At 49.7% G+C, this 27264-nt stretch overlaps 1 protein-coding gene across 2 annotated transcripts in view; it reads left to right on the forward strand.

The window, feature by feature from the left end:
* The first annotated feature begins 634 nt into the window (after positions 1-634).
* The window catches only part of EIF4B (eukaryotic translation initiation factor 4B), a 40978-nt gene continuing 14348 nt past the window's right edge, over positions 635-27264 (forward strand). For both annotated transcript variants that reach the window (XM_073662924.1, XM_073662923.1), the window contains exons 1-4: positions 635-751; positions 19565-19858; positions 20669-20877; positions 21772-21888. In XM_073662924.1, coding sequence (XP_073519025.1) covers positions 739-751; positions 19565-19858; positions 20669-20877; positions 21772-21888 — 633 coding nt within the window. In that variant the 5' untranslated portion in view covers positions 635-738. The remainder of the gene's footprint in view (positions 752-19564; positions 19859-20668; positions 20878-21771; positions 21889-27264) is intronic.

The raw sequence follows: 27264 nt of genomic DNA on the forward strand, positions 1-27264 counted from the left end.
TGCAGATTAACCCTATATCTGCAGGTTAATGCATTCAGGGACATGACAGGTTCCCTTTAAGTACAAATGCAATAATCCCTCTCCAGTTTCTGGAAAATTGCGCTTATTTCTGGATTTTTTTCTGCCGTTTTCTTAAACCCCGCGTCCATAAACGGCATGAAAGCTCCTACCAGTGACCTATAAGGGCTGATACACACCAGGCTCTGTGGTGTCTCTGTAGATTTTCAGCACATTTTTGGGGTCAGAGGTATTTTTTGAAGCTCGGCGGGTTTTTCTGGCTTTTCTATGAACGTGAAAAAACATCGTTATACAGTAAATACATGTTACAAATGGAACATGAAAAAAATTCTAACTATATAATATACACTTCCTGCCATTTAGCCAAAAATACTGAAAAGTGCCTACAGAATGGCGCCTAACCTACTACTTCACCATTTCAGCACAATTCTAACTGTAGCTAATGATTATCTGAGGTATCCGGCGGGACACCATCTCCCCAGGAGACTTTGGGGCCATCTTACAGAGCAGTGACCTCCTGGCGGTTTTAGGAACATGCCCGCTCTATGTGTAATAAGCTGACGTTTCAAAACCTACATTCCCTCAACAAAGATGGCGGCGCGGCAAGCCCGGCGTCATTACGTCACGTAACGTCTCGCTTTCCTTTGCTGGAAAGACCTGGCGCTGTACACACGTGACCGCCTCATCCGGGTCTTCGCGTTCTTTCACATTCGGCCCAACATGGCAGCTTCAGGTGAGTGTGCGAGAGGGATACAGGGTCGCGCCCGATACTGGCCGTGGTGCGCTCCTGCTGCACGTGACAGTCTCCCTGCGTGCTGTGTGGCCTGCGCCCGTGCTGGCTGTGCGTTTTCACTCCTTGTCGGCGCCCTAAAGGCGGAGTGCGCGGCTGCAGACACGCTGCTGTATAATCCCCGGGATGGCCCAGGCCGCACCCTGTCCGTGAGTGAAGGGATTGCCGTGGACGCGGCGCTCTCCTCCCCGCGGGTCCTGGAGGCGGTGAGTGCCTGCTAGTGCTGCCTGCTGCGGACACATATGCTGCGTTCTGGCTGCCGCCGCCCAGCCGTGTCCTACGCAGCCCCATCTACAGCCCCGCCGTGCAGGGAGCGGAGCCGGGAGGTGCTCGGGGTCCTGGGCTCTGTAGCCTCGGTTATATAAAGTGTAGGGCACGCACCCACCCCCCTCTTCTAATGGTACGGTCTGGCCGCAGGCCGCGCGCTGTATATGGTACCTATAGCCGGGAAGAACCACGTGGCCCTGGGAGGGGGGTGGGTGGGGGTGTAATCCTCGCTCATCTTGTTGTGGCGAGCAGGCCGTGGGATGTAATGGCGGTAAAGGTCAGTGCCTCTAGGCCTAAACCTCCGCCTGCCCGAGCACACGAGTGACCGGCCGTGAGGAGGACACGTCAACACTGGCTGCCCGTGTGTGCTCGGCTCTGTCACATGGGGCAAGATAACTCAAAATGCTCTAATGGCTGCGGTGGAACTATAAGTCTCAACATGTGCTGAAAGGCAGCACTGAATGCTGGGATTTGTAGTGTAACATAAGTTATCAGCCTGGAGCCAGACTAATGTGTCTCACTGGGATCACTGCCTGGGGACGCAGCAGGAGGGTCTGTGCAGGGTGATCACTGCCTGGGGGCGCAGCAGGAGGGTCTCTGCAGGGCGATCACTGCCTGGGGGCGCAGCAGGAGGGTCTGTGCGGGGCGATCACTGCCTGGGGGCGCAGCAGGAGGGTCTGTGCGGGGCGCTCACTGCCTGGGGGCGCAGCAGGAGGGTCTGTGCGGGGCGCTCACTGCCTGGGGGCGCAGCAGGAGGGTCTGTGCGGGGCGCTCACTGCCTGGGGGCGCAGCAGGAGGGTCTGTGCGGGGCGCTCACTGCCTGGGGGCGCAGCAGGAGGGTCTGTGCGGGGCGCTCACTGCCTGGGGGCGCAGCAGGAGGGTCTGTGCGGGGCGCTCACTGCCTGGGGGCGCAGCAGGAGGGTCTGTGCGGGGCGCTCACTGCCTGGGGGCGCAGCAGGAGGGTCTGCGCGGGGCGCTCACTGCCTGGGGGCGCAGCAGGAGGGTCTGCGCGGGGCGCTCACTGCCTGGGGGCGCAGCAGGAGGGTCTGCGCGGGGCGCTCACTGCCTGGGGGCGCAGCAGGAGGGTCTGCGCGGGGCGCTCACTGCCTGGGGGCGCAGCAGGAGGGTCTGCGCGGGGCGCTCACTGCCTGGGGGCGCAGCAGGAGGGTCTGCGCGGGGCGCTCACTGCCTGGGGGCGCAGCAGGAGGGTCTGCGCGGGGCGCTCACTGCCTGGGGGCGCAGCAGGAGGGTCTGCGCGGGGCGCTCACTGCCTGGGGGCGCAGCAGGAGGGTCTGCGCGGGGCGCTCACTGCCTGGGGGCGCAGCAGGAGGGTCTGCGCGGGGCGCTCACTGCCTGGGGGCGCAGCAGGAGGGTCTGCGCGGGGCGCTCACTGCCTGGGGGCGCAGCAGGAGGGTCTGCGCGGGGCGCTCACTGCCTGGGGGCGCAGCAGGAGGGTCTGCGCGGGGCGCTCACTGCCTGGGGGCGCAGCAGGAGGGTCTGCGCGGGGCGCTCACTGCCTGGGGGCGCAGCAGGAGGGTCTGCGCGGGGCGCTCACTGCCTGGGGGCGCAGCAGGAGGGTCTGCGCGGGGCGCTCACTGCCTGGGGGCGCAGCAGGAGGGTCTGCGCGGGGCGCTCACTGCCTGGGGGCGCAGCAGGAGGGTCTGCGCGGGGCGCTCACTGCCTGGGGGCGCAGCAGGAGGGTCTGCGCGGGGCGCTCACTGCCTGGGGGCGCAGCAGGAGGGTCTGCGCGGGGCGCTCACTGCCTGGGGGCGCAGCAGGAGGGTCTGCGCGGGGCGCTCACTGCCTGGGGGCGACATTTCTATGTACAGTCGGCACGTGAGCGTTTCTCAGAACGTAGTGCAAGCAGTGAAGGTTGTTTACCTAAGAAAATATATTCGGCAGCCGAGCGTTCTGGTGTCAGAACACTGGGTCACCAGGGATTTAGATAATAACCAACTGTTCCTCCTGGAATCCCCCCTTAGTGGTCTCCGCCTGCCCTGTGGTTATGACGTCCTGCCTGCAGCTGTCTGATCGCTGTCCGAAGTGGTCACAAGCTATATATGCAGTGTCTGGGGGGCCTCACCACTACAGGATCAGCAGGGACCACTGGAGCCGTGGGAGATTCTATGGGGAAGTAATGGTTATTCCTTAGTCAGCTGCCTGCAGCAGCCAATCACCGGCCTCAGTGCTGACGCTTGTGCATACAGCAGGTATGGGCCAGACACTGGGATTGGCTGCAGTGGACCTGTGACTAATGGAGTGATGGGGTGCTGGGGGGTAAGTTCAGTAATACAAATTTTCTTCTTTTTTCCCAACTTTTGGAAAAAAACAAGAAATTCCGAGGGCGCCCCCCTATTCAGGATCGTCTCCTCTGACCAGACTGCAGGGCATTTCTCTCTGGAGGCTGTGTCCGGGCCTGCTTTACATGGACAGCACAATGATTACACTAGACCTTGTAATGCTTAGCGTCCCCTGTGATGGCTCTGTAGGGATGTCCCCACCGGTAACCGCTGATTGCTGGAGGTCTTGGCAGAGTGACACCTGGTGATCAGCTTGTCACCGGACCCTTGTGCGGGTATATTTGAGTCTGTTTTTACCACAAATTGTCAGTGTTTTGTGGTGCAGTTTCTGTTGTGCTGATATTTACAGATTAAATAACTTCGATCAGTTTAATCAGTAAACTGCACCATAAGGGCCTGTTCCCACTAGCGGAGATGCAGATTTCCCATTGTACAGTCCTCTGCAGATTACATTCCTAGTGCTTTGGATGAGATTTAACACTAAGGACATCGCTCTGCGTTGTCCACTGGAACTTGAAAGTCTGCTGCGCATGCCGGTGTGTTTCACTCTTTGCATTGCGCAGGATGAAGGCTGCATAAGATCCCCAGAGGTTTTTACACTGCAGAAATGTGGGCACATACCCCAACAAGTAGGGTGGCAGTCACTGCGCATCACCAGGCTTGTGTTACCCAATGGAAATCACTGAATATTGCACATCGGTGACATCGGCTCCTACTGAGACGTCACGCAAGAAAAATGTATCCAAGTAGAGTGTAGGAGACGGTGTGGCTGTAACCACCAGAACCTGCCGCCCCCCAATCAGGCGTCTTCATAGTGAGTGGCCGCCACCAGTCATACAAGTACAGGGTACTAAGCCCAAAAAAGTTTTACTCCTTAGTCTGAGGCGCCAGTGTCTGAGTTTGTAAGGTTTTCTGTTGCTTGTCGCAAGTCACATGAAACACACTTGCCATGGACTTAAATGCAAATTGCTTGCAACATGCAACTTATCTGCAACTTGGCCATTTTATTTATAGCAAAGTCAGTTGTAAATTAGTAGCGTGTCAGTAAGTCGCCGAAATGTTTTTGTTGCGCGACACGTCGCTGTGTAGCCACAGCCTAAATGTGTCAGCAGAATGGACAGAAGACTGACACATGGAGCAGTGTTATCCTGTATCTGAGAACTTAGTCCTACTGCTTTTATAGGTTTTATTTTTTTTTTATAAGACCTTTTTATTTTTGGACTGAGATGGTATGATGGCATTATGAATCGCTTGCAAATAATCTGACCAGTCACTTGATTGGTCAGATCAGCAGGAGTATCAATCTGCTGCCGTTCTCCCAGGGATAATTTGAGTAATACCCCTGCTTTAGAGGGAGATGTTATCAAACTCAAACACACAGAGGGCCAAAATGAAAAACTTGGACAAAGTTGCAGGTCAGCTAGTATACAGAATAATGGGCCCCGCACACGTAGCCCTCCATACAGGGGAATGGGCCCCGCACGCGTAGCCCTCCATACAGGGGAATGGGCCCCACACAGGAGTGGTGGTTCTGGTATCGTGGGACAAATATAATCACCCTGCGGGCCAGATTTTGACACATTCTCTAGATGTTATGTGCCTGTGCAGTAAAGCTTTTGTCCTCATTGCATTGCGTCTGTCTGGCCACTATGATAGGGCAAGCGTCTTATGTGCAATCAACAGGGGTGAATCCACTTACTGAAGACCAAAAAGCATCCAGCCCCTGTTGGGCTGCTGTGCAGTAGTGTAATTTTTTTGTTGTATAGAGCATCATGGTAGGCTACTCTATTGGCAAAGTTTTCTACTGTACAGAAGGGCACATCACAGCTTTTCGTCACAGGTGAACATTGGGAGATCCTTTCAACATAGGGTCTAAACATGGAAGCATAGAGGTTTTCCGGGATTTACAGATACATTTTAATGTGCCTAAAACTCCAAAGCAAGTCACAATATACTTAGTAATCCTGCACCAGCGATCCCTGGTCCTCCCTGGCTATCGGCTGTATGTGATGATCACTGGGTTACCTGATGTAAGCAGACGAGCAGTGATCCTTTATTGCTGTGTTCCTGTGACATCGCATGGACATCGCTTCCCCATGTACAGCTGATAAACAGGAAATTTCAGGGTTCAATGGAGAAGAAAGCCACAGAATCAATAATTGCATATTTATTTTGCATTACTTAGTGCTGAGCGTGCAAAAGGTGCATTTAATGATCAATTAGTTGATTCCAAAAAAAAAAAAAAGGCGCAAAATGGGAGTCTTCAAATGCTTTGAAATATACAAAACATTTTATTGATACACACAATTGTAAATAGAAAATGACAGAAGAATAATTGAGAGAATGATCACAGCAAAAAGGCTGGCAATCTGTCCAAAAGTCTAATACAGACCCACATAAGGAAAATAATAATCATAACGTAGTAATCCAAAAAATAAGCAGATCTTTGTGGGTAAGTAAGGTATATACAGTATGTGCTGGCAGAATCTCACACACCATAAGTCCCCAACATGGAGTGAACAAGTCTATTGGCAAGTATGGATATTGTAGCCAGAAAGAACATACCAATATAAGGGCCCCAAAAAAGAAGCCAGCCAGGAGAAGACTGTACTCTGTATTATTAAACTTTTGGTACCGGACAGTTTGCCAGCCTTTTTGCTGTGATCACTTTATATATTATTCTTATGTCATTTTCTCTTTATTATTGTGTACATCAATAAAATGTTTTGTATATGTCAAGCATTTTAAGACTCCCATTTTCCTCCTTTTTTTCATGTTTCAACATGGAGTTGCTTACTGGGCCAGTTGGGGCAAATTACGGTATGTGTTGCCCTTATATGACCACAAAGTTAGGACTACTATGCACTTAGTAGATTGTGGTTTAATAATTAGTTGATTTTATTTGCACGGCCATATCATTAAAACAGATGTGACCTGATTTCACATTACAAACTGAATACATTACTAAATAGATCTTGGACCAGATGAGACTGGTGCACTTACAGAAGTAGTCCCCAAAATCAAAATGGTATTTCCAAAACCTGTCTTCATGTGACCCCTGGTTCACACCTAAACCCCCGTGTGATCCGGCGAGTCGGAAGTTCAGTCACATGAGTGAGAAGACCGGAGCGGCACTAGAAACTGGGGAAGATGCCGATCGGCGATTATTTCAATGAACTTACACATCGTTACATATGTAATTGTTATGGTTTGTGAAATAAGAATTTTGATGGGACATCTTTAAATTGAGTACTCATGTCACGACTGTATGAATCCTTCATGAAAGTATAAATTTATTCTTCTCCCACCTAGTCTGATTGCTATGCCCTCAGTGTCCCTCCTCCCTGCTGCTACTGAGATCTCACACTTATCAGTACAAGCTGCAGCTGTCAGATGGGTTGAGACTGAATACACTTGGCATTTCGAGTGATTTAATTTTATAGCTGGACTCTTTTAAAAATGATTTTAATATCAGGATTATACTGTTATGGCTTTTCAGAGTACGTGCATCGGTCTCATTAAGTCTAACATATCAATTTAATAACTTGTGCAGTTTGCATCCTGGTATGTAGTGACAGATCCTTTTTAAAGGTGAACATATCCTTAGGCTATGTTCACATGTTGCATTTTTGCTGCCTTTTTGTTATGCAAATTAAAAGCTGCGTTTTACAGTACCAGCAAAGCTATGAGGTTTCAGAAATCTTATGCACACATTGTTTTGTTTTTTTTCATGTCTGAAATTGGAAAACCGCTGCGTTTTTGCAAACTACAGCATGTCACTTTCAGCATTTTTGCTGCGTTTTTCACCCATAGAAAGAAATGATTAAGTGCAAAAAGGCAGTTATCAGGTTTTGCTGCATTTTTTTGGTGCAGAAAATTTGCGAACAGGCACTAAACTGTATCGGCATCAGGGCTGTGGAGTCTGTAAGCCAAACCACCGACTCCTCAATATCTGACTCCCGACTCCACAGCACGGCCTCACTACTGAGCGTGTACATAAAGTGCAGCCCAGATCCTTAGATCAGGAACAGAACAGACATTTATAGACCATTTCATAACCAAAATGGACTCAGACTCCACAGCTTTGATCAGCATGCACAAGAGACAAATATAAATGAAAAACGCAGCAAAATCTTTCTTTTCTTTTTTTTCTTTTAAGCAGCTTCTTTACTGCCAAGAGAGCCGGTTTTGCCCACAAAAAAAAAAAACATGTGAACATAGCCTTAGCCAAACGCAACGCTCTCCCTACCAACCCCACCATAAACTAACTGGGTCTGCGTGGTTTCATTGGGAAGAGGCGACTAAGCCGCTGTAAGCTGTTTATCTCCAGTGGGAACGTGTTGGGTTTCAGTTTAATCCATCTTCTCTCAGAAACCTGCTGGAGTGACAAATTGCCAATAGACTTTAGTCAACTGATGCCATTGAAAAAAAAAATCAGTGTAATGTGTGTGGATTCTCTTGTATAGTAACATGAATCCGTTCACTTGCTGCTGTCCCATACCCTGGTGGGAGGCTAGAGATTCTGCATTGCATGTTGTGGGGACCCCTCCGGTCAGAATTAACATGTGCCCTAACATTATTTGAAGGTATTCTCCCTTTGAGAAGGCCTTAACATGCCGTAGCCCCATCTCTAGTACTCAAGGAAGTTCCTCTTCACACGGGTTACTGTAAGCTCGCTTCGTCCAGAGGCACAAGGGTGGGACATGTTACCCCACCCCTGTAAGGCCTTATTCATATCTCTGCATGTTCGTCAGTATTCTGCATCGGTATTTGTAAGCTGGGAGCGAGACCAAAGAAGGGGCGGTGTACAGCTGCCCATTCTGGTTATAGTTCTTGCTGTAGGTACGACTCTTCATTTTGGCTTATAATACTGATGGAAAATTCTGACTGGGATTCAGCCTTGTAAAAGTGGCTTTAGGCCTCCGACCTATGGGGTGTTTGGGATCTGTATCACACAGGCACAAATACTTGACAAAACAGATATGTTAGGCATAGAGATACTTCTAGGCTCTAGCCGCTGAAAAGATCGCTGTGTGACTGCTGCTGGAGCCCCCAGCGGTGTTCATCAATCTGAAACTGTCCAGCGTTTGGGAATTAAATTATTTTGTTTTAATTCTCGGTATTTGTCCATTTTTGCTTGTCTGCAATCACTTGATGGTGCGCAGCAGCATCTTAGCACGGAGTTATTGTAGTCTCGTCATTAGTCAGAAGATCAATGCCTATTCTGCAGCGCTGACCATTTCTCCATTTGGATTGTGCTCTTGGTGTTTAGGAGGGTTGGCCACTTGGCAGTGTGCTCCCAAAGACACCTCCAACCCCGAGCGAGAGGGGCTCCTGGACCCCCTTTGCTACATGTTTGATGTCTCTATCGATTTTTCAGAAACAACACCTCTATTTGCAGCCTGAAACCATTGATGAGAATTGCTGATTTCTAAATGGAAGAATAAGGCCGTGTTCACATGTCTGTAATTATTTCCGTTTTGGGTTGACAAAAACTGAAACAAAACTCTTCAGTACAGGATACATTCACGTTAATGGGGAAATAAGTATCCTGTCTTCTGTCTGGCCCCAATCCATTTCTTTTTTTTTTTTGATGAATCCGAAAATGTAGGCTGAACATCATCTTCTCTTTTTTTTATTATATTGAAGTCTATGGGTCACCTCTAGTAAAAAGACGCCTCTTGTTAAAAGGGGATGCAGAACAGAAACCAAATTGAGCATTCATTTTTGCTCCGTTTTTAACAGATTCTGTATTTTTTATTACTGGATCCGTTACTACCGATTGACAAGTGGACATGTGAGCGGAGCCTAATCTGTGATAAATGAAAGGACCCAGTGAGAATGGGCTGAGTGATACTGCAGAGAGTGCTAGTGATGATTGTCTATGGGCGGCTGAGGGATACTGCAGAGAGACTGCTGGTGATTGTCCACGGGCGGCTGAGGGATACGAGAGAGTGCTGGTGATGATTGTCTACGGGCGGCTGAGTGATACGAGAGAGTGCTGGTGATTGTCCATGGGCGGCTGAGGAATACTGCAGAGAGAGTGCTGGTGATGATTGTCCATGGGCGGCTGAGTGATACGAGAGAGTGCTGGTGATGATTGTCCATGGGCGGCTGAGTGATACGAGAGAGTGCTGGTGATGATTGTCCACGGGCGGCTGAGGGATACTGCAGAGAGACTGCTGGTGATTGCAGTGTCCCTCAGCCGCCCATGGACAATCACCAGCAGTCTCTCTGCAGTATCCCTCAGCCGCCCGTGGACAATCATCACCAGCACTCTCTCGTATCACTCAGCCGCCCATGGACAATCATCACCAGCACTCTCTCTGCAGTATGCCTCAGCCGCCCATGGATAATCATCACCAGCACTCTCTGCAGTGTCCCTCAGCCGCCCATGGACAGAGAGTGCTGGTGATGATTATCCATGGGCGGCTGAGGCATACTGCAGAGAGACTGCTGGTGATGATTGTCAATGGGCGGCTGAGGGATACTGCAGAGAGAGTGCTGGTGATGGTTGTCCACAGGCGGCTGAGTGATACGAGAGACTGCTGGTGACGATTGTCCATGGGCGGCTGAGTGATACGAGAGACTGCTGGTGATGATTGTCCATGGGCGGCTGAGGGATACTGCAGAGAGAGTGCTGGTGATGGTTGTCCACAGGCGGCTGAGTGACACGAGAGACTGCTGGTGACGATTGTCCATGGGCGGCTGAGGGATACTGCAGAGAGTGCTGGTGATGATTGTCCATGGGCGGCTGAGGGACACTTCAGAGAGTGCTTGTCATGATTGTCCATGGGTGGCTGAGGGATACTGCAGAGAGACTGCTGGTGATGATTATCCATGGGCGGCTGAGGCATACTGCAGGGAGACTGCTGGTGATGATTCATGGGCGGCTGAGGGATACTGCAGAGAGACTGCTGGTGATGATTGTCCATGGATGGCTGAGGGATACTGCAGAGAGACTGCTGGTGATGATTGTCCATGGGCGGCTGAGGGATACTGCAGAGAGACTGCTGGTGATGATTATCCACGGGCGGCTGAGGGATACTGCAGAGAGACTTCTGGTGATGACTGTCCATGGGCGGCTGAGAGATACTGCAGAGAGACTGCTGGTGATGATTGTCCATGGGCGGCTGAGGGATACTGCAGAGAGACTGCTGGTGATGATTATCCACGGGCGGCTGAGGGATACTGCAGAGACTGCTGGTGATGATTGTCCACGGGCGGCTGAGGGATACTGCAGAGACTGCTGGTGATGATTGTCGACGGGCGGCTGAGGGATACTGCAGAGAGACTGCTGGTGATTGTCCATGGGCGGCTGAGGGATACTGCAGAGAGACTGCTGGTGATGATTGTCCACAGGCGGCTGAGGGATACTGCAGAGAGTGCTGGTGATGATTGTCCATGGGCGGCTGAGGGACACTGCAGAGAGTGCTGGTGATGATTGTCCATGGGCGGCTGAGTGATACGAGAGACTGCTGGTGATGATTGCCCATGGGCGGCTGAGGGATACTGCAGAGAGACTGCTGGTGATGATTGCCCATGGGCAGGGCTTTATCTCGGAGCTAGGAGTCACTGTGCACTGACAGATAAAGCATAGAGATAAAATGTTTTGCTTAGTAGTCACTACAATGTGGTTTCTAGTTGGTATTTTGTCTGCACTCAAACTGTTGTGCCGGTGGCCATAGTGTCTGTATGCCATGTATTTCCACTGAGGGTCTACTCTGAATGTGCTAAATCTGCTGCCCCTTTGCGACATCATGTTTCACATGTTATCCGACTTGTGTAAATGTACATGACGCCTGTGTAACAACTTGTCACTATTACCGTAAATGGAATCTGAGCGAAGGATCAACCCTCTGAAGCCATCCATATGGGCATGTAGGTCATAAAGTTCCTGACCAGTCACATTTTTTTTCACATGTTGTAACAAAAAAAAAAATTCCCATTCTCATATTCCATCATTTTTTATTTTTTAAAAAAAATTTGACACATGAAGCTTTTTTTTTTCTTCACTGATATCGGGAGAGTGGGGATCTATAGAAATAGTAGGAAATAAATTTGTTCATTTTTTCCCAATTTTGTATATTTTCTTTTTTCCAATCTCAGAGTACTCTAAAACATTTTTTAAGTTGTGTTTTTTATTATATAATGGACATGTTTTATTGTGACAGAGGCAGTTAGAACAGCGATATGGACATTGGCAGTAGCTTTTTTTTTTGTGTATTACACACTTTATGCCCCAAATAAAGGCGTAATCCTCCTTATAGTGGGCATTTAAAATGTTGTGTTCCTGATCTCGCCCCTCCCGTCATTCAGTGATCACATGATTGCTGGGTGCTTCCTATACTGTATACACAGCGCTTGTACACAGCGATCAGGAAGGTGAAGATGGTAATAAACCCCATCTGCCTTCTGTATGGGAAGCCCAGCTGTGCCTGACAGCAGCCCCCCATTCCTGTTTTGCAATGACACTTTAACGTTATGGCGCAGTAAAATGCGGACTGCCCGGATGTTTATAGACTATGGGTGGTCTGGAAGGACGTAAAGGGAAGCTGTTCCCTAGGAGGTCTCTATTATCCTGTAGAGATAGGGTTAATCTGCAGGTAAAAAAACATACAAAACTGCCGTATAGAAAGTGCGTCTACTGGGGAGGAAATGAACATATTGGCTCCTGAGAGGCTCTGGCTTTCAACCATAGGGGCGTGCATGGCTCTAGTCATCGCCCGCTAATACTGAGCGCGGCGTGGCTCTTGTCATCGCCCGCTAATGCTGAGCGCGGCGTGGCTCTTGTCCTCGCCCGCTAATGCTGAGCGCGGCGTGGCTCTTGTCATCGCCCGCTAATTCTGAGCGCGGCGTGGCTCTAGTCATCGCCCGCTAATGCTGAGCGCGGCGTGGCTCTAGTCATCGCCCGCTAATGCTGGGCGCGGCGTGGCTCTAGTCATCGCCCGCTAATGCTGGGCGCGGCGTGGCTCTAGTCATCGCCCGCTAATGCTGGGCGCGGCGTGGCTCTAGTCATCGCCCGCTAATGCTGGGCGCGGCGTGGCTCTAGTCATCGCCCGCTAATGCTGGGCGCGGCGTGGCTCTAGTCATCGCCCGCTAATGCTGGGCGCGGCGTGGCTCTAGTCATCGCCCGCTAATGCTGGGCGCGGCGTGGCTCTAGTCATCGCCCGCTAATGCTGGGCGCGGCGTGGCTCTAGTCATCGCCCGCTAATGCTGGGCGCGGCGTGGCTCTAGTCATCGCCCGCTAATGCTGGGCGCGGCGTGGCTCTAGTCATCGCCCGCTAATGCTGGGCGCGGCGTGGCTCTAGTCATCGCCCGCTAATGCTGGGCGCGGCGTGGCTCTAGTCATCGCCCGCTAATGCTGGGCGCGGCGTGGCTCTAGTCATCGCCCGCTAATGCTGGGCGCGGCGTGGCTCTAGTCATCGCCCGCTAATGCTGGGCGCGGCGTGGCTCTAGTCATCGCCCGCTAATGCTGGGCGCGGCGTGGCTCTAGTCATCGCCCGCTAATGCTGGGCGCGGCGTGGCTCTAGTCATTGCCCGCTAATGCTGGGCGCGGCGTGGCTCTAGTCATTGCCCGCTAATGCTGGGCGCGGCGTGGCTCTAGTCATTGCCCGCTAATGCTGGGCGCGGCGTGGCTCTAGTCATTGCCCGCTAATGCTGGGCGCGGCGTGGCTCTAGTCATTGCCCGCTAATGCTGGGCGCGGCGTGGCTCTAGTCATTGCCCGCTAATGCTGGGCGCGGCGTGGCTCTAGTCATTGCCCGCTAATGCTGGGCGCGGCGTGGCTCTAGTCATTGCCCGCTAATGCTGGGCGCGGCGTGGCTCTAGTCATTGCCCGCTAATGCTGGGCGCGGCGTGGCTCTAGTCATTGCCCGCTAATGCTGGGCGCGGCGTGGCTCTAGTCATTGCCCGCTAATGCTGGGCGCGGCGTGGCTCTAGTCATTGCCCGCTAATGCTGGGCGCGGCGTGGCTCTAGTCATTGCCCGCTAATGCTGGGCGCGGCGTGGCTCTAGTCATTGCCCGCTAATGCTGGGCGCGGCGTGGCTCTAGTCATTGCCCGCTAATGCTGGGCGCGGCGTGGCTCTAGTCATTGCCCGCTAATGCTGGGCGCGGCGTGGCTCTAGTCATTGCCCGCTAATGCTGGGCGCGGCGTGGCTCTAGTCATTGCCCGCTAATGCTGGGCGCGGCGTGGCTCTAGTCATTGCCCGCTAATGCTGGGCGCGGCGTGGCTCTAGTCATTGCCCGCTAATGCTGGGCGCGGCGTGGCTCTAGTCATTGCCCGCTAATGCTGGGCGCGGCGTGGCTCTAGTCATTGCCCGCTAATGCTGGGCGCGGCGTGGCTCTAGTCATTGCCCGCTAATGCTGGGCGCGGCGTGGCTCTAGTCATTGCCCGCTAATGCTGGGCGCGGCGTGGCTCTAGTCATTGCCCGCTAATGCTGGGCGCGGCGTGGCTCTAGTCATTGCCCGCTAATGCTGGGCGCGGCGTGGCTCTAGTCATTGCCCGCTAATGCTGGGCGCGGCGTGGCTCTAGTCATTGCCCGCTAATGCTGGGCGCGGCGTGGCTCTAGTCATTGCCCGCTAATGCTGGGCGCGGCGTGGCTCTAGTCATTGCCCGCTAATGCTGGGCGCGGCGTGGCTCTAGTCATTGCCCGCTAATGCTGGGCGCGGCGTGGCTCTAGTCATTGCCCGCTAATGCTGGGCGCGGCGTGGCTCTAGTCATTGCCCGCTAATGCTGGGCGCGGCGTGGCTCTAGTCATTGCCCGCTAATGCTGGGCGCGGCGTGGCTCTAGTCATTGCCCGCTAATGCTGGGCGCGGCGTGGCTCTAGTCATTGCCCGCTAATGCTGGGCGCGGCGTGGCTCTAGTCATTGCCCGCTAATGCTGGGCGCGGCGTGGCTCTAGTCATTGCCCGCTAATGCTGGGCGCGGCGTGGCTCTAGTCATTGCCCGCTAATGCTGGGCGCGGCGTGGCTCTAGTCATTGCCCGCTAATGCTGGGCGCGGCGTGGCTCTAGTCATTGCCCGCTAATGCTGGGCGCGGCGTGGCTCTAGTCATTGCCCGCTAATGCTGGGCGCGGCGTGGCTCTAGTCATTGCCCGCTAATGCTGGGCGCGGCGTGGCTCTAGTCATTGCCCGCTAATGCTGGGCGCGGCGTGGCTCTAGGCATTGCCCGCTAATGCTGGGCGCGGCGTGGCTCTAGGCATTGCCCGCTAATGCTGGGCGCGGCGTGGCTCTAGGCATTGCCCGCTAATGCTGGGCGCGGCGTGGCTCTAGGCATTGCCCGCTAATGCTGGGCGCGGCGTGGCTCTAGGCATTGCCCGCTAATGCTGGGCGCGGCGTGGCTCTAGGCATTGCCCGCTAATGCTGGGCGCGGCGTGGCTCTAGGCATTGCCCGCTAATGCTGGGCGCGGCGTGGCTCTAGGCATTGCCCGCTAATGCTGGGCGCGGCGTGGCTCTAGGCATTGCCCGCTAATGCTGGGCGCGGCGTGGCTCTAGGCATTGCCCGCTAATGCTGGGCGCGGCGTGGCTCTAGGCATTGCCCGCTAATGCTGGGCGCGGCGTGGCTCTAGGCATTGCCCGCTAATGCTGGGCGCGGCGTGGCTCTAGGCATTGCCCGCTAATGCTGGGCGCGGCGTGGCTCTAGGCATTGCCCGCTAATGCTGGGCGCGGCGTGGCTCTAGGCATTGCCCGCTAATGCTGGGCGCGGCGTGGCTCTAGGCATTGCCCGCTAATGCTGGGCGCGGCGTGGCTCTAGGCATTGCCCGCTAATGCTGGGCGCGGCGTGGCTCTAGGCATTGCCCGCTAATGCTGGGCGCGGCGTGGCTCTAGGCATTGCCCGCTAATGCTGGGCGCGGCGTGGCTCTAGGCATTGCCCGCTAATGCTGGGCGCGGCGTGGCTCTAGGCATTGCCCGCTAATGCTGGGCGCGGCGTGGCTCTAGGCATTGCCCGCTAATGCTGGGCGCGGCGTGGCTCTAGGCATTGCCCGCTAATGCTGGGCGCGGCGTGGCTCTAGGCATTGCCCGCTAATGCTGGGCGCGGCGTGGCTCTAGGCATTGCCCGCTAATGCTGGGCGCGGCGTGGCTCTAGGCATTGCCCGCTAATGCTGGGCGCGGCGTGGCTCTAGGCATTGCCCGCTAATGCTGGGCGCGGCGTGGCTCTAGGCATTGCCCGCTAATGCTGGGCGCGGCGTGGCTCTAGGCATTGCCCGCTAATGCTGGGCGCGGCGTGGCTCTAGGCATTGCCCGCTAATGCTGGGCGCGGCGTGGCTCTAGGCATTGCCCGCTAATGCTGGGCGCGGCGTGGCTCTAGGCATTACATAGTACATAGTTTGTAAAGCCGAATAAAGACTTGCGTCCATCAAGTTCGACCTGTAAGTTCTGTAGTTGCTAAAGTTGATCCAGAGGAGGGCAAAAACCCCAAATGATTTAGCCAATCTTCACCTGAGGAAAAATTCCCTCCCGACTCTGAAACCAGCAGTCAAAATAAATCCCTGTATCAACCTACTATTTTATTCTATTTTTAAGTATATGCAGAAATCTGCCTGGTATCTAGAAAAGCATCCAGTCCCCGCTTGAACTGGTGTAGTGAATCCGACATTACCGTCTCCTCACTCAGTGAATTCCATATTCTCACTGCTCTTACCGTAAAGAACCCCTTCCTATGCTGGTGCTGAAACCTTTTCTCTTCCAGTCTTAGTGAGTGCCCTCTTGTTACCGTAATATCCCTCCTTTTGAACAAATCCCGGGCAAGGTCTCTATACTGTCCCCTAACATATTTGTACACATTTATTATGTCCCCCCTCAACCTTCTCTTTTCCAGGCTGAATAGTCCTAGTTTTGCCAACCTCTCTGGGTATTGCAGTCCCTCCATTCCCTTTATTAATTTTGTTGCCCTCCTTTGTACCTTTTCAAGCTCATTTATATCCTTTCTATATATTGGGGCCCATAACTGAGCACAGTATTCCAAGTGTGGTCTGACCAGTGCTTTGTACAGTGGAAGAACAATGTTCTCCTCCTTTGCAGCTATACCTCTTCTGATACATCCCATTACCCTGTTTGCCCTTACAGCAGCGGCCTGACTTTGGGCACTCCAATTTAGTTTGCTATCAATCAAGATGCCCAAGTCCTTCTCCATCTCTGAATTCCCCAATGATTTCCCATTCAGTGAGTACTGGTGACTTCCATTTTTCCTTCCCATATGTATGACCTTACATTTCTCCTCGTTAAACCTCATTTGCCATTTAATGCTCCACCTACCCAGCTTATCCAAATCCCTCTGAAGGTCTTCACTATCCTCTTTTGTATTAATTGTTTTACATAACTTTGTGTCATCTGCAAATATTGATATTTTACTATTTATCCCGTTGACTATGTCGTTAATAAAGATATTAAATAACATTGGGCCTAGTACAGACCCCTGTGGTACCCCACTAGTGACGCTTACCCAATCTGAGTATATTCCATTTATAACCACCCTCTGCCTTCTATCCTTTAGCCAGTTAGCTACCCACTTGCAGACATTTTCCCCCAGCCCCATCATTCTCATTTTGTATACCAACCTATTATGTGGCACGCTATCGAACGCTTTTGAGAAGTCGAGATACACGACATCCACTGGTTCCCCCTGATCTACTCGAGAGCTAACCTCCTCGTAGAAGTCAATCAGGTTTGTTTGGCAGGAGCGATTCCTCATGAATCCATGTTGGTTCGGGGTTAATAGATTATTAGCGTCAAGATGCTCCATGATTGCCTCATTAATAAAGCCTTCAAAAATTTTGCCCACAACGGACGTCAGACTCACCGGCCGATAGTTTCCGGCGTCACTTTTTGCTCCCTTTTTGAATATTGGCACTACATTCGCCTGTCGCCCATTGCCCGCTAATGCTGAGCGCGGCGTGGCTCGAGTCATTGCCCGCTAATGCTGAGCGCGGCGTGGCTCGAGTCATTGCCCGCTAATGCTGAGCGCGGCGTGGCTCGAGTCATTGCCCGCTAATGCTGAGCGCGGCGTGGCTCGAGTCATTGCCCGCTAATGCTGAGCGCGGCGTGGCTCGAGTCATTGCCCGCTAATGCTGAGCGCGGCGTGGCTCGAGTCATTGCCCGCTAATGCTGAGCGCGGCGTGGCTCGAGTCATTGCCCGCTAATGCTGAGCGCGGCGTGGCTCGAGTCATTGCCCGCTAATGCTGAGCGCGGCGTGGCTCGAGTCATTGCCCGCTAATGCTGAGCGCGGCGTGGCTCGAGTCATTGCCCGCTAATGCTGAGCGCGGCGTGGCTCGAGTCATTGCCCGCTAATGCTGAGCGCGGCGTGGCTCGAGTCATTGCCCGCTAATGCTGAGCGCGGCGTGGCTCGAGTCATTGCCCGCTAATGCTGAGCGCGGCGTGGCTCGAGTCATTGCCCGCTAATGCTGAGCGCGGCGTGGCTCGAGTCATTGCCCGCTAATGCTGAGCGCGGCGTGGCTCGAGTCATTGCCCGCTAATGCTGAGCGCGGCGTGGCTCGAGTCATTGCCCGCTAATGCTGAGCGCGGCGTGGCTCGAGTCATTGCCCGCTAATGCTGAGCGCGGCGTGGCTCGAGTCATTGCCCGCTAATGCTGAGCGCGGCGTGGCTCGAGTCATTGCCCGCTAATGCTGAGCGCGGCGTGGCTCGAGTCATTGCCCGCTAATGCTGAGCGCGGCGTGGCTCGAGTCATTGCCCGCTAATGCTGAGCGCGGCGTGGCTCGAGTCATTGCCCGCTAATGCTGAGCGCGGCGTGGCTCGAGTCATTGCCCGCTAATGCTGAGCGCGGCGTGGCTCGAGTCATTGCCCGCTAATGCTGAGCGCGGCGTGGCTCGAGTCATCGCCCGCTATACTGTAGATGTATGCACACCCCGGCATATTGATTGAGAGGGCGCTCTGTACAGATGTGCTGCAGAGTTGGCTTTCAGTAAGGCGGCCGGGCAGCATTTTAACCAGGGCTGTGGAGTCGGTAAGCCAAAGCTCTGACTCCTCAATTTCCATGATACCAACTCCCTCATACACAGCTCATGTGTAAGTGATAAATTTACTGTAGCACAGATTCATCTCAAATAAAAGTCTAGACCCTTAGATCAGGAATAGGACAGACATTTATAGGACATTTCATAACTTTCCCAAATTCTTATGAAAAAATATTCCCCACAAACTGCATTGAACTATTGTACCCAATTTATTATGTATTTCAGGAGTCTGAGTTGGTCCATTTTATACAGACTCCACCAAAATAGGCTCCGACTCCACAGCCCTGATTGTAACGCTGTTTACCTGCAGATTAACCCTATATCTTCAGTTAAATAACGGTTTCCAAAGGTGAAAGGTTCCCTTTTAAGCAGGCTTACAAATAATTTCACATGACCAAGCGATTTACTTATTAGTCGTGTTTATACAGGTGGATAATCCAAAAAGGAGCCTTCCTAGTAACACTGATTCCTGATTATCAGCCAGTGTAAATGTGCCCATAGTATGCCACCAGAATAAAGGATGTGTTAAAGCAGTGGTCTGATCACAACATATGGATGACCCACGGTATAGGGGTCTTGAATATGAAATCGGTCTGAGACTGACATCCCCACCGATCAGCTGCTGTAGCCACCAGATGTAAACACTTTGAACAAGCTGCAAAGTGCTGCTCCATTTAATGTGTCTGCCGCTGCTGGGTACTGCAGAACAGCTGCTATTCAGAAGCTTCATCTAAAATCCAGAGTGTGTCCGCTACACAGTGAATGGAGCAGAGCTTTGCAGCTTGTTCAAAATGTTTATATTTAGAGCAAATAGCTGATCGGTGAAGGTTGGGTTTCAGACCCCCACCAATCTCATATTGTTGACATGTCTGCTCATAGCATATTGAGGAGCTATCACCTTTTATTAGATTTGCAAGCTTTACTTATCCAGAACCCAATGAAAGATGAACCCCGTTGACTTTTCATGGGACCGAAGAACAGGAATGTGATGAGAGCCTTATTTCGCCCTGATTTAATAGAGCACACATCTGGTAATGGGACTTTCTCCAGTAACATTATTAATATTCTGTCGCTGGGAAGTACATGATCCTTAATATATGGTGCAGCTGTATGTTATGTAGTGCTGCTTTTGTTACTTGTATATGCAAAGTGATTCTTTCTCATTTTATGTTCCGGAATATAAATGACTTGTATCTTATGTAATTCTCCTTTCTTACAGCTAAGAAGAAGAATAAGAAGGGGAAGACTTTAACCCTCACTGACTTCTTAGCAGATGATGGGAACAGCGGTGGTGGTGGTGGTGGTGGAGGAGGAGGCAGCGGCGGTGGTGGCAGCAGCTATGGCCCTGGTGGTGGCAGCAGCTATGGCCCTGGTGGTGGCAGCAGCTATGGCCCTGGTGGTGGCAGCAGCTATGGCCAAGGTGGTGGCAGCAGCTATGGCCAAGGTGGTGGCAGCAGCTATGCCCCAAAACCAGTCAGTTGGGCTGATGAGACCGACGATCTGGAAGGCGATGGTAAGTGTTTCTGCATAAAGCATCTGTAAAAAAAAAAAAAAAAGTAAAAATTGGGGTTTGTTCATTGAGTATGACACAAACTTGGTTATAAAGGGCAGCCTATCGTTGAAGATCTATTACCCTGCTCCTTATAGTGATTGTCCAGTTTAGTAGTGGCTCTCAGCCGTATTATTAAAGGGAATCTTCACCAGGTTTTTGCTATGTAATCTGAGAGCAGCATAATGTAGGGGCAGAGACCTTGACTGCAGCCATGTGTCACTTACTGAGCTGTGTTTGATCAGCAGATTATCACTACAGGATTTAGGTGCCTTGTGCCTCCTAGTCAACCCGATCTGTAGAACTCAACCCCACCATGGATTGGCTGCTTTCTGCCTATGCACAGTATATACAGAAAGCTGCCAAATGGTGATGTGGGCGAGGTAATACACAGCTCAGCATTCAGAGAACTGCTAGATTTGCTGCAGCAGAGAAAACAGTGATTGTATCAACATGACAGCAAGGAGACCACTAACGTGACACCTCGCTGGAATCAGGTTCTCTGTCCCTGCCTCCTCTAAGGAGAAATAGCAAAAACCTGCTGACTGATTCCCTTTAAGCGAAGGGCCGGTGAGGAGTGCTGGATGCTTGGCTCAGCTGTTATCGCTGGTGAAGGCCACGTGTGTGTATCCCCTACAGGGCAAATGTAACATTACATGGTGGCCATTTAGACCAAGTATAGTAGCACAGAAAGAACTTTAACATGTAAAAACTGATATCATTGTTCGTTTTACAGTGTGGTTTTCCTTAGTTTTGGCAAATTTTACTTTTCAGTTTCAACCACGTGGCATAGCAATGAAGATGATACGTACAGAGGCCACCCGATAGATCGCTCCATCCTTCCTACTGCCCCCCGAGCTGCACGCGAGCCTAACGTGGACCGGAGCCGACTGCCCAAAAGTCCTCCCTTTACTGCTTTCCTTGGAAATCTTCCTTACGATGTTACGGAGGAATCCATCCAAAAGTTTTTCAGGGGGCTTAATGTAAGTGCTGCATCTTGCTAAATTTAGTTTGCTCCTATGTTCCTAAAGGCTCATTCAGACGCCAGTTTGTCACGTGCGAGTTCTATCCTCTTTTTTTATGGAGATGTTATACCAGTTATGGGGTTGTTCTCATACTTGTGGTCCACACTAAAACACAGACACCTGTCCGATTTTTCAATCTTAGTCACGGCTCAAACTCAGCAATGTAAGACTTTGGGTCGGTGAAAAATATTGGGCAGCACTCTGATCTCATCAATGTGCTGTCCGAATGGCATGTTTGTGTGATCGGAGGTTGAGGACTTCTCATATGGGAAAAAAATAAAAACTGCCACACTGACTACTGATGAGAATCTGATCCAGAACATTAAAAATTGTGTTTTTACAGAGAAGAGAAGTCACTGATGTGTGAATGAGCCCTGAAAGTGCAATAAATTGTCTGCAATCTGCCAAATGCATGCGAAAATGATAATCTGTTTTAAGAAATCCATCAAACGGGGTATCATTTTCTTCTGTAAAATGTGCATGGAAAACCCTGAGGTGCCAAGCTGTTGGCATTCCCTTTAATTTAGGACACTTGCTGGAAGCACTAATATAAAACTTTTCATTGGCACCTTTGGGTAAATTTCACATAGGTAATGCACCTGTATTACACTTATGAGACAAGGGAAGGAAACCGGTGTCCTTTTTATTTCCTTTTCATGTTTCTTACACATTTCTAGTTGTAATTTTTCTTTTTAAATGATCCCTATCGCACAATATTTTTCAGCTTTTCCTGCAGTTTTGGACCAATATGACCAATGATATAACATTACTTAGCCCTTTATCTTTACAGATGATTTAACCCTTGCGAATTGGTACCTGAACGACTTGTCTGTTTTTGTTCTTCACATGCAGATTAGTGCTGTCCGTTTACCCCGGGAGCCCAGCAATCCAGAAAGATTAAAAGGTTTTGGCTACGCTGAATTTGATGACCTGGATTCTCTTCTCCGGGCTTTGAGTCTTAATGAAGAAGTAAGAAAGCAATGGGTTGTTTTTTTTGTGGATTTTTTCCTGAATTGTTTATCTGCCACCAAGAAGAAATGGTTGTCGGTGTGCTGCTCCCGCAAGCTGAGCTGTAAATATAGTGCCATCTACATCAGCAAAATCTTATTATGCCACAGGTCTGCTGTACAAGAACTGTCGCGTAATAAGATTTCATTTACCACTCTTTTTCTGCACTGGTTATGCTTATTACACTTTTGGCTGCATTGTGTGATTTGTCCCTGTAACATAAGGGTTTCCAGTAACCTCACTGTTTTTAATGTGTAACTACAGTTTGTCTCATGTCCTAATGCATGTAAAGAGACATATTAATGGGGTGGATATTGTAAATATCTTTTCAAAAACTGTTGTGGATCCCATTAGCGGCAAACAGGAACATATTAATGTGAGTGTAATCGACACCACTTCTGCCGATAAAGAGCTGATCACTTTCAGCTTAGGAGGCAAACATTTCCAAGCTGGAATTAGTTGTGATCGGAGGTTACTGTTGTATCTTGCCCCATAGCTGTTGCTACAAGTCATTATATAGTATGGTATTGGACAAGAATACGCTTTGCAATAAGTGGGATCGGACAGCCTTTTGTAGTATTACGAGGCATCCATTCTTGCGTTGTTGTTTTTTTTTTGTTGTTTTTTTTTATAAAGGTTAAATGGTTTTCCCATGAACAAAATTAATTTTAATCAATATCTCTTGGAATAATACTTTCCACAATTGGATGTGTTTAAAAATAATATTGCTGTGCTGAGATAATCTTATAAATGTGCTCGTACTGTGTAATGGCCGTGTCTGACCGTACAGGAACATGATCTGATCATACCACAGCTCCTGGGCAGGGGAAGAAGGAAAAGAGTATACAGACATTACAGCACGGGATCACAGCTGATTCTTTTTGGGAGAGAAAATCTTTCCCTGCCTGTTTTTAAAAAATGTTTTACCCGAAAGAATCAGCTGTGATCCCGTGCTGTAATATCTGTATACTCTTTTGCTTTCCCCCCCTGCCCAGGAGCTGGGGTATAATCAGACCATGTTCCTGTACGGTCACACACGGCCATTACACAGTACACAGCAGGGGCACATTTATAAGATGATCCCAGCACAGGAACATTTTTAAACATCCAATTGTGGAAAGTATTATTATTATTACTATTATAAGATGTATTGATTAAAATCAACTTTAAATTTAACTTTCTTCGTGGAAAAAACCCTTAATGACCGGAACATTTTCCGTTTTTGTGTTTTCATTTTTTGCTCCCCTTCTTTCCAGAGCCAGAACTTTTATATTTTTTGTTCAATATGGCCATGTGAGGGCTTATTTTTTTGTGGGACAAGTTGTACTTTTAAATGACATCACTGGTTTTACCATATTGTGTACTGGAAAACGGGAAAAATATTCCAAGTGCGATGAAAATGCAAAAAAAGTGCAATTCCACAGTGTTTGGTTTTTTTTGCTTGTTTTTTTTTTTAACCATGTTCACTGAATTCTAAAACTGATCTGCCAGTATTATTCTCCAGGTCATTACGAGTTCGTAGACCCCAAACATGTATAGGTTATTTTTTATTTAACTGGTGAAAAAAAATTCCAAAGTTTGCTAAAAAAAAAAAAAAAAAAAAAAAAAAAAAAAAAAAAAAAAGGCGCCATTTTCCGAGACCCATAGCGTCTCCATTTTTTGGGATCTGGAGCCGGGTGAGGGCTTATTTTTTGCGTGCCGAGCTGACGTTTTTATTGATACCATTTTAAGGTAGATCCAATGTTTTGATTGCCCGTTATTGCATTTTATTACAATGTTGCCGCAACCAAAAAAACGTAATTGTGGTGTTTGGAATTTTTTTCTCGTTACGCCGTTTACCGATCGAATTCTTTTTTTTATATTGATCGGGCGATTCTGAACTCTGCGATACCAAATGTGTTTATGTGGGGTTTATTTTTTATTTTATTTTGAATGGGGGGTGATATAAACTTTTTATATATTTTTTTTAATTTTTGGAATATTTTTAAAAACACTTTTTGCATGCTTCAATAGTCTCAATAGGAGACTAGAAGCAGCAATTACCTGATCGCCTCTGCTACATGGAGGCGATGAGCAGATCACCTCTAGGTAGTAGAAATGCTCACTTGCTATGAGTGCCAACCACTAGGTGGTGCTCATAGCAAGCAAGACATGACAATCACAGGGGTCTGCTGCAGACCCCGGGTTGTCATGCCCACCCATCTGTGACCAGCGATCACGTGACGGGGTCACCGATGGGCGGGGCTAATGCCACGCATCCGGCACGGCGCTGTTAAATGCCGCTGTCAGAGATTGACAACAGTATTTAACTGGTTAACAGCCGCGGGTGGATCGAGATTCCACCAGCGGCTGTTGCGGGCACATTTCAGCTGTAAGAATCAGCTGACGTGCCCGGTTCAGTGCAGGCTCAGCGCCAGAGCCCCCGCTGAACCGGCCTTTCCGACGTGGTGCTTACTATAACTGACCACGTTGGAAAGGGGTTTAGACCTGAAATATGAGGCCGGTTTTACACATCTGCCCTTCACAGTTTGAGTATGGACAGCGCTATCTGAACCGGTCTTGAGTCGTCTTTATCTGAACTCAACCGCCGCATATACACCTATAAGGTGGAGGTCGAGACAGGTGATCTGCGGCCTCGGACCATAAATGTCAAATGTGTGACACCAGCCTAAAGACTCTTTGTGGCTTTAATTAATTTTTACCTTTGTAGTTACAGCGGCAGTCCTAAGGGTCTGTGGATTCCTTAGGCTTTATTCACACATCAGTATTTCCTCAGTATTTATATGCCAAAATCAGGAGCGTCTCCAAAACACAGAACAGGCGTCAATCTTTCAATTATAATTTTTCTCTGTAATTTCCACTGTAAACAAACAGTGATGAAAAATACTGATGTGTGAATGAAAACTCACAGAAACGGATGCAGCCATATTTCCCAACACCAAGACAATATTAAAGAGGTTATCCACTACTTATACATTGATGCCCTATCCCATTCAATGGGAGGTGGATGTGTAGTACCATGCAGCGGCCACTACAACTAGACGGCCAGCGACCGGCACCAATAACAGCTGATGGGCGGGGGTGCCGGACACCAGCTGATCAGACATTGATGCCCTGGCTTAGTGGTTGAGCAGGACATAGGGACTGGGGTGTCCAGACTGGGCAATTGCTTAGGGCGCTGTATTGTGCGGCAGCCCTTTCTTTCTGGAAATCGCAGATGATCTGAGCTCTTGGACTTCACTGCTCCCTTGTTCCAAGGTCAGATCCATTTTGGCAGGGTTTCCCTTTAAACAGTCACCATGAAGTCCTCTTCCTCTGCCTGTCCCTTTAGTGCTGTCTAAAGATAGAACTGCTGAGCGGAGCGCATTCTCCCACGTGTTCCTCGTTTGCTTTTGTGACGGCTTGCAGAGAGATAGTGCTGACTCTGGACGCTGCAGGTCAAAGCATCTGCTGACTGGTGTCCTGCACAACAACACAGCTCTGGTGAATTCAGGCCTGGGTGTGAAATGTCCGGCTGCGGACAGCGGCTGTCCTGTCAGCGTCGGACACACGTGTTTGGGTCGTGTATTTGGCAGCTTTTATACATAGTGAGATTGGCTCTCTGATGTTATTACAATCAATGCCTAATATTAGTTCTGTCTCCCTGACAGATCTAGTAGAGTAATAGCCCGGCTCGGCAATGGAGGCTGCTGGGGGTTATGGGGCCGGAGTACGGAGCATGTCTTTCTGTTGTGGCCATAAAGATGCTGGTGTGATACCTCCCATCACTTGTGTATGTACTTGATGACCCACTAATGTCCCCTCTGATATAGAAGCCTTCACTTGCCCTGAAGGGTTTTCAATTAACCCCTAATGACATAGTGATTTTCTTTTTTTTTTTCTTTTTTTTTTTTTCCTCCCTTTCTTCCACGAGCCATAACTTTATTATTTTTCCCTCAATATAGCCATAGGAGGGTTTGCTTTTTGCTGGATGAGTTGTAATTTTGAATGACTACCACATGGTGTACTGAAAAACAGGGAGAAAAATCCAAGTGCATTGAAATGTTTTTTATTTGCCATGTTCACTATGCTAAAACTGACCTGGCAATATGATTCTCCAGGTCAGTGCGAGATACCAAACATGTATATAGTTGGGGTTTTTTTGTTTGTTTTTTTGTATAAGTGGTGAAAAAAAAATTTCTGTTACCATATTGGGGTAGATGCAATGTTTTGATTGCCTTTTCTTGCAATGTTACGGCGGCCAAAATACTGTAATTTTGGTGATTTGATCCCTTTTCCTCGTTGCGCTGTTTACGGAGCGGATTAATTTATTTTATATTTTGATAGATTGGACTTTTACGAATGTACCGATACCATTTTTTATTTTTTTTTTTATTTTTTTTTTTAAAGGAACAAATGGGGGGGGGGGGTGATTTGAACTGTTATGATAACATGAAGGCTGATTAAGCCCGCATCAAAGGCAGGGACACAACATGATGTAAACTTGAGTCATATGTCATGAAGGGGATAGAGAATCTCTCACCCAAAAATAAATATCCTTGTAATTTCCAAGTATTTTATTTGTTGGGTTTTTTATTTATTTTTTTTGTCAAAAATATGGCAATTTAATTTTGTCACATTTTCTATTGTTGGACATAAGAGGCAACAGCTGTTCACTTTTACCAAGAAAAGCAATAATGATGTTTAGGTGGGCCGACACTGCACTCACTAGTGACATTACGCCTCCCTTTTTGGGTGATGGAAAAAGCAGGGGGGGAGGATAATGTTTGGAATCACAGTAGCGCCATTTTAATGTGATTCAAGTGTCTGATGTCCCTTGTAGAGCAGCGCAGTGAACCGTTTTATAGGGCCTGCGGTGGTGCACTGACATAGGAGTGTGCTTTTACTGTATGTGGGTGGTGAGCTCCCCCAGGCTGTGAGTGGTGGTGGGTGAGGCCCACCCAGGCTGTGAGTGGTGGTCGGTGAGGCCCACCCAGGCTGTGAGTGGTGGTGGGTGAGGCCCACCCAGGCTGTGGGCGGTGGCGGGTGAGGCCGCCACCCACCACAGGCATAGGAGAGAGGCTCGGAGACTCCTATGCTCATTGTATGCTTTATTTGCGGTCTGTAAGTGCTGTGCGCAGACACATTAGACAAGCAATTGGCAGCCCCCCAGTAGCAGGATAAAAAAAATAATAATTGCACAACTATTTGTTTTATTTTGTTCTACCTTTTAAGTTATGTGGAATTTCTTTGATTCGTATGAGCATAGCGGAGTCCTGGTGGTGGTGCAGTAATTTTGGCTTTGCATCTGCCTCTTGATGTGTGATGTGAGCTCCATCTTTTGCTCTGAGTATTCTT

This window comes from Phyllobates terribilis, unplaced genomic scaffold (assembly GCF_046119375.1).
Source record: "Phyllobates terribilis strain yellow unplaced genomic scaffold, ASM4611937v1 Scaffold_2__4_contigs__length_985480577, whole genome shotgun sequence".
NCBI lineage: Eukaryota > Metazoa > Chordata > Amphibia > Anura > Dendrobatidae > Phyllobates > Phyllobates terribilis.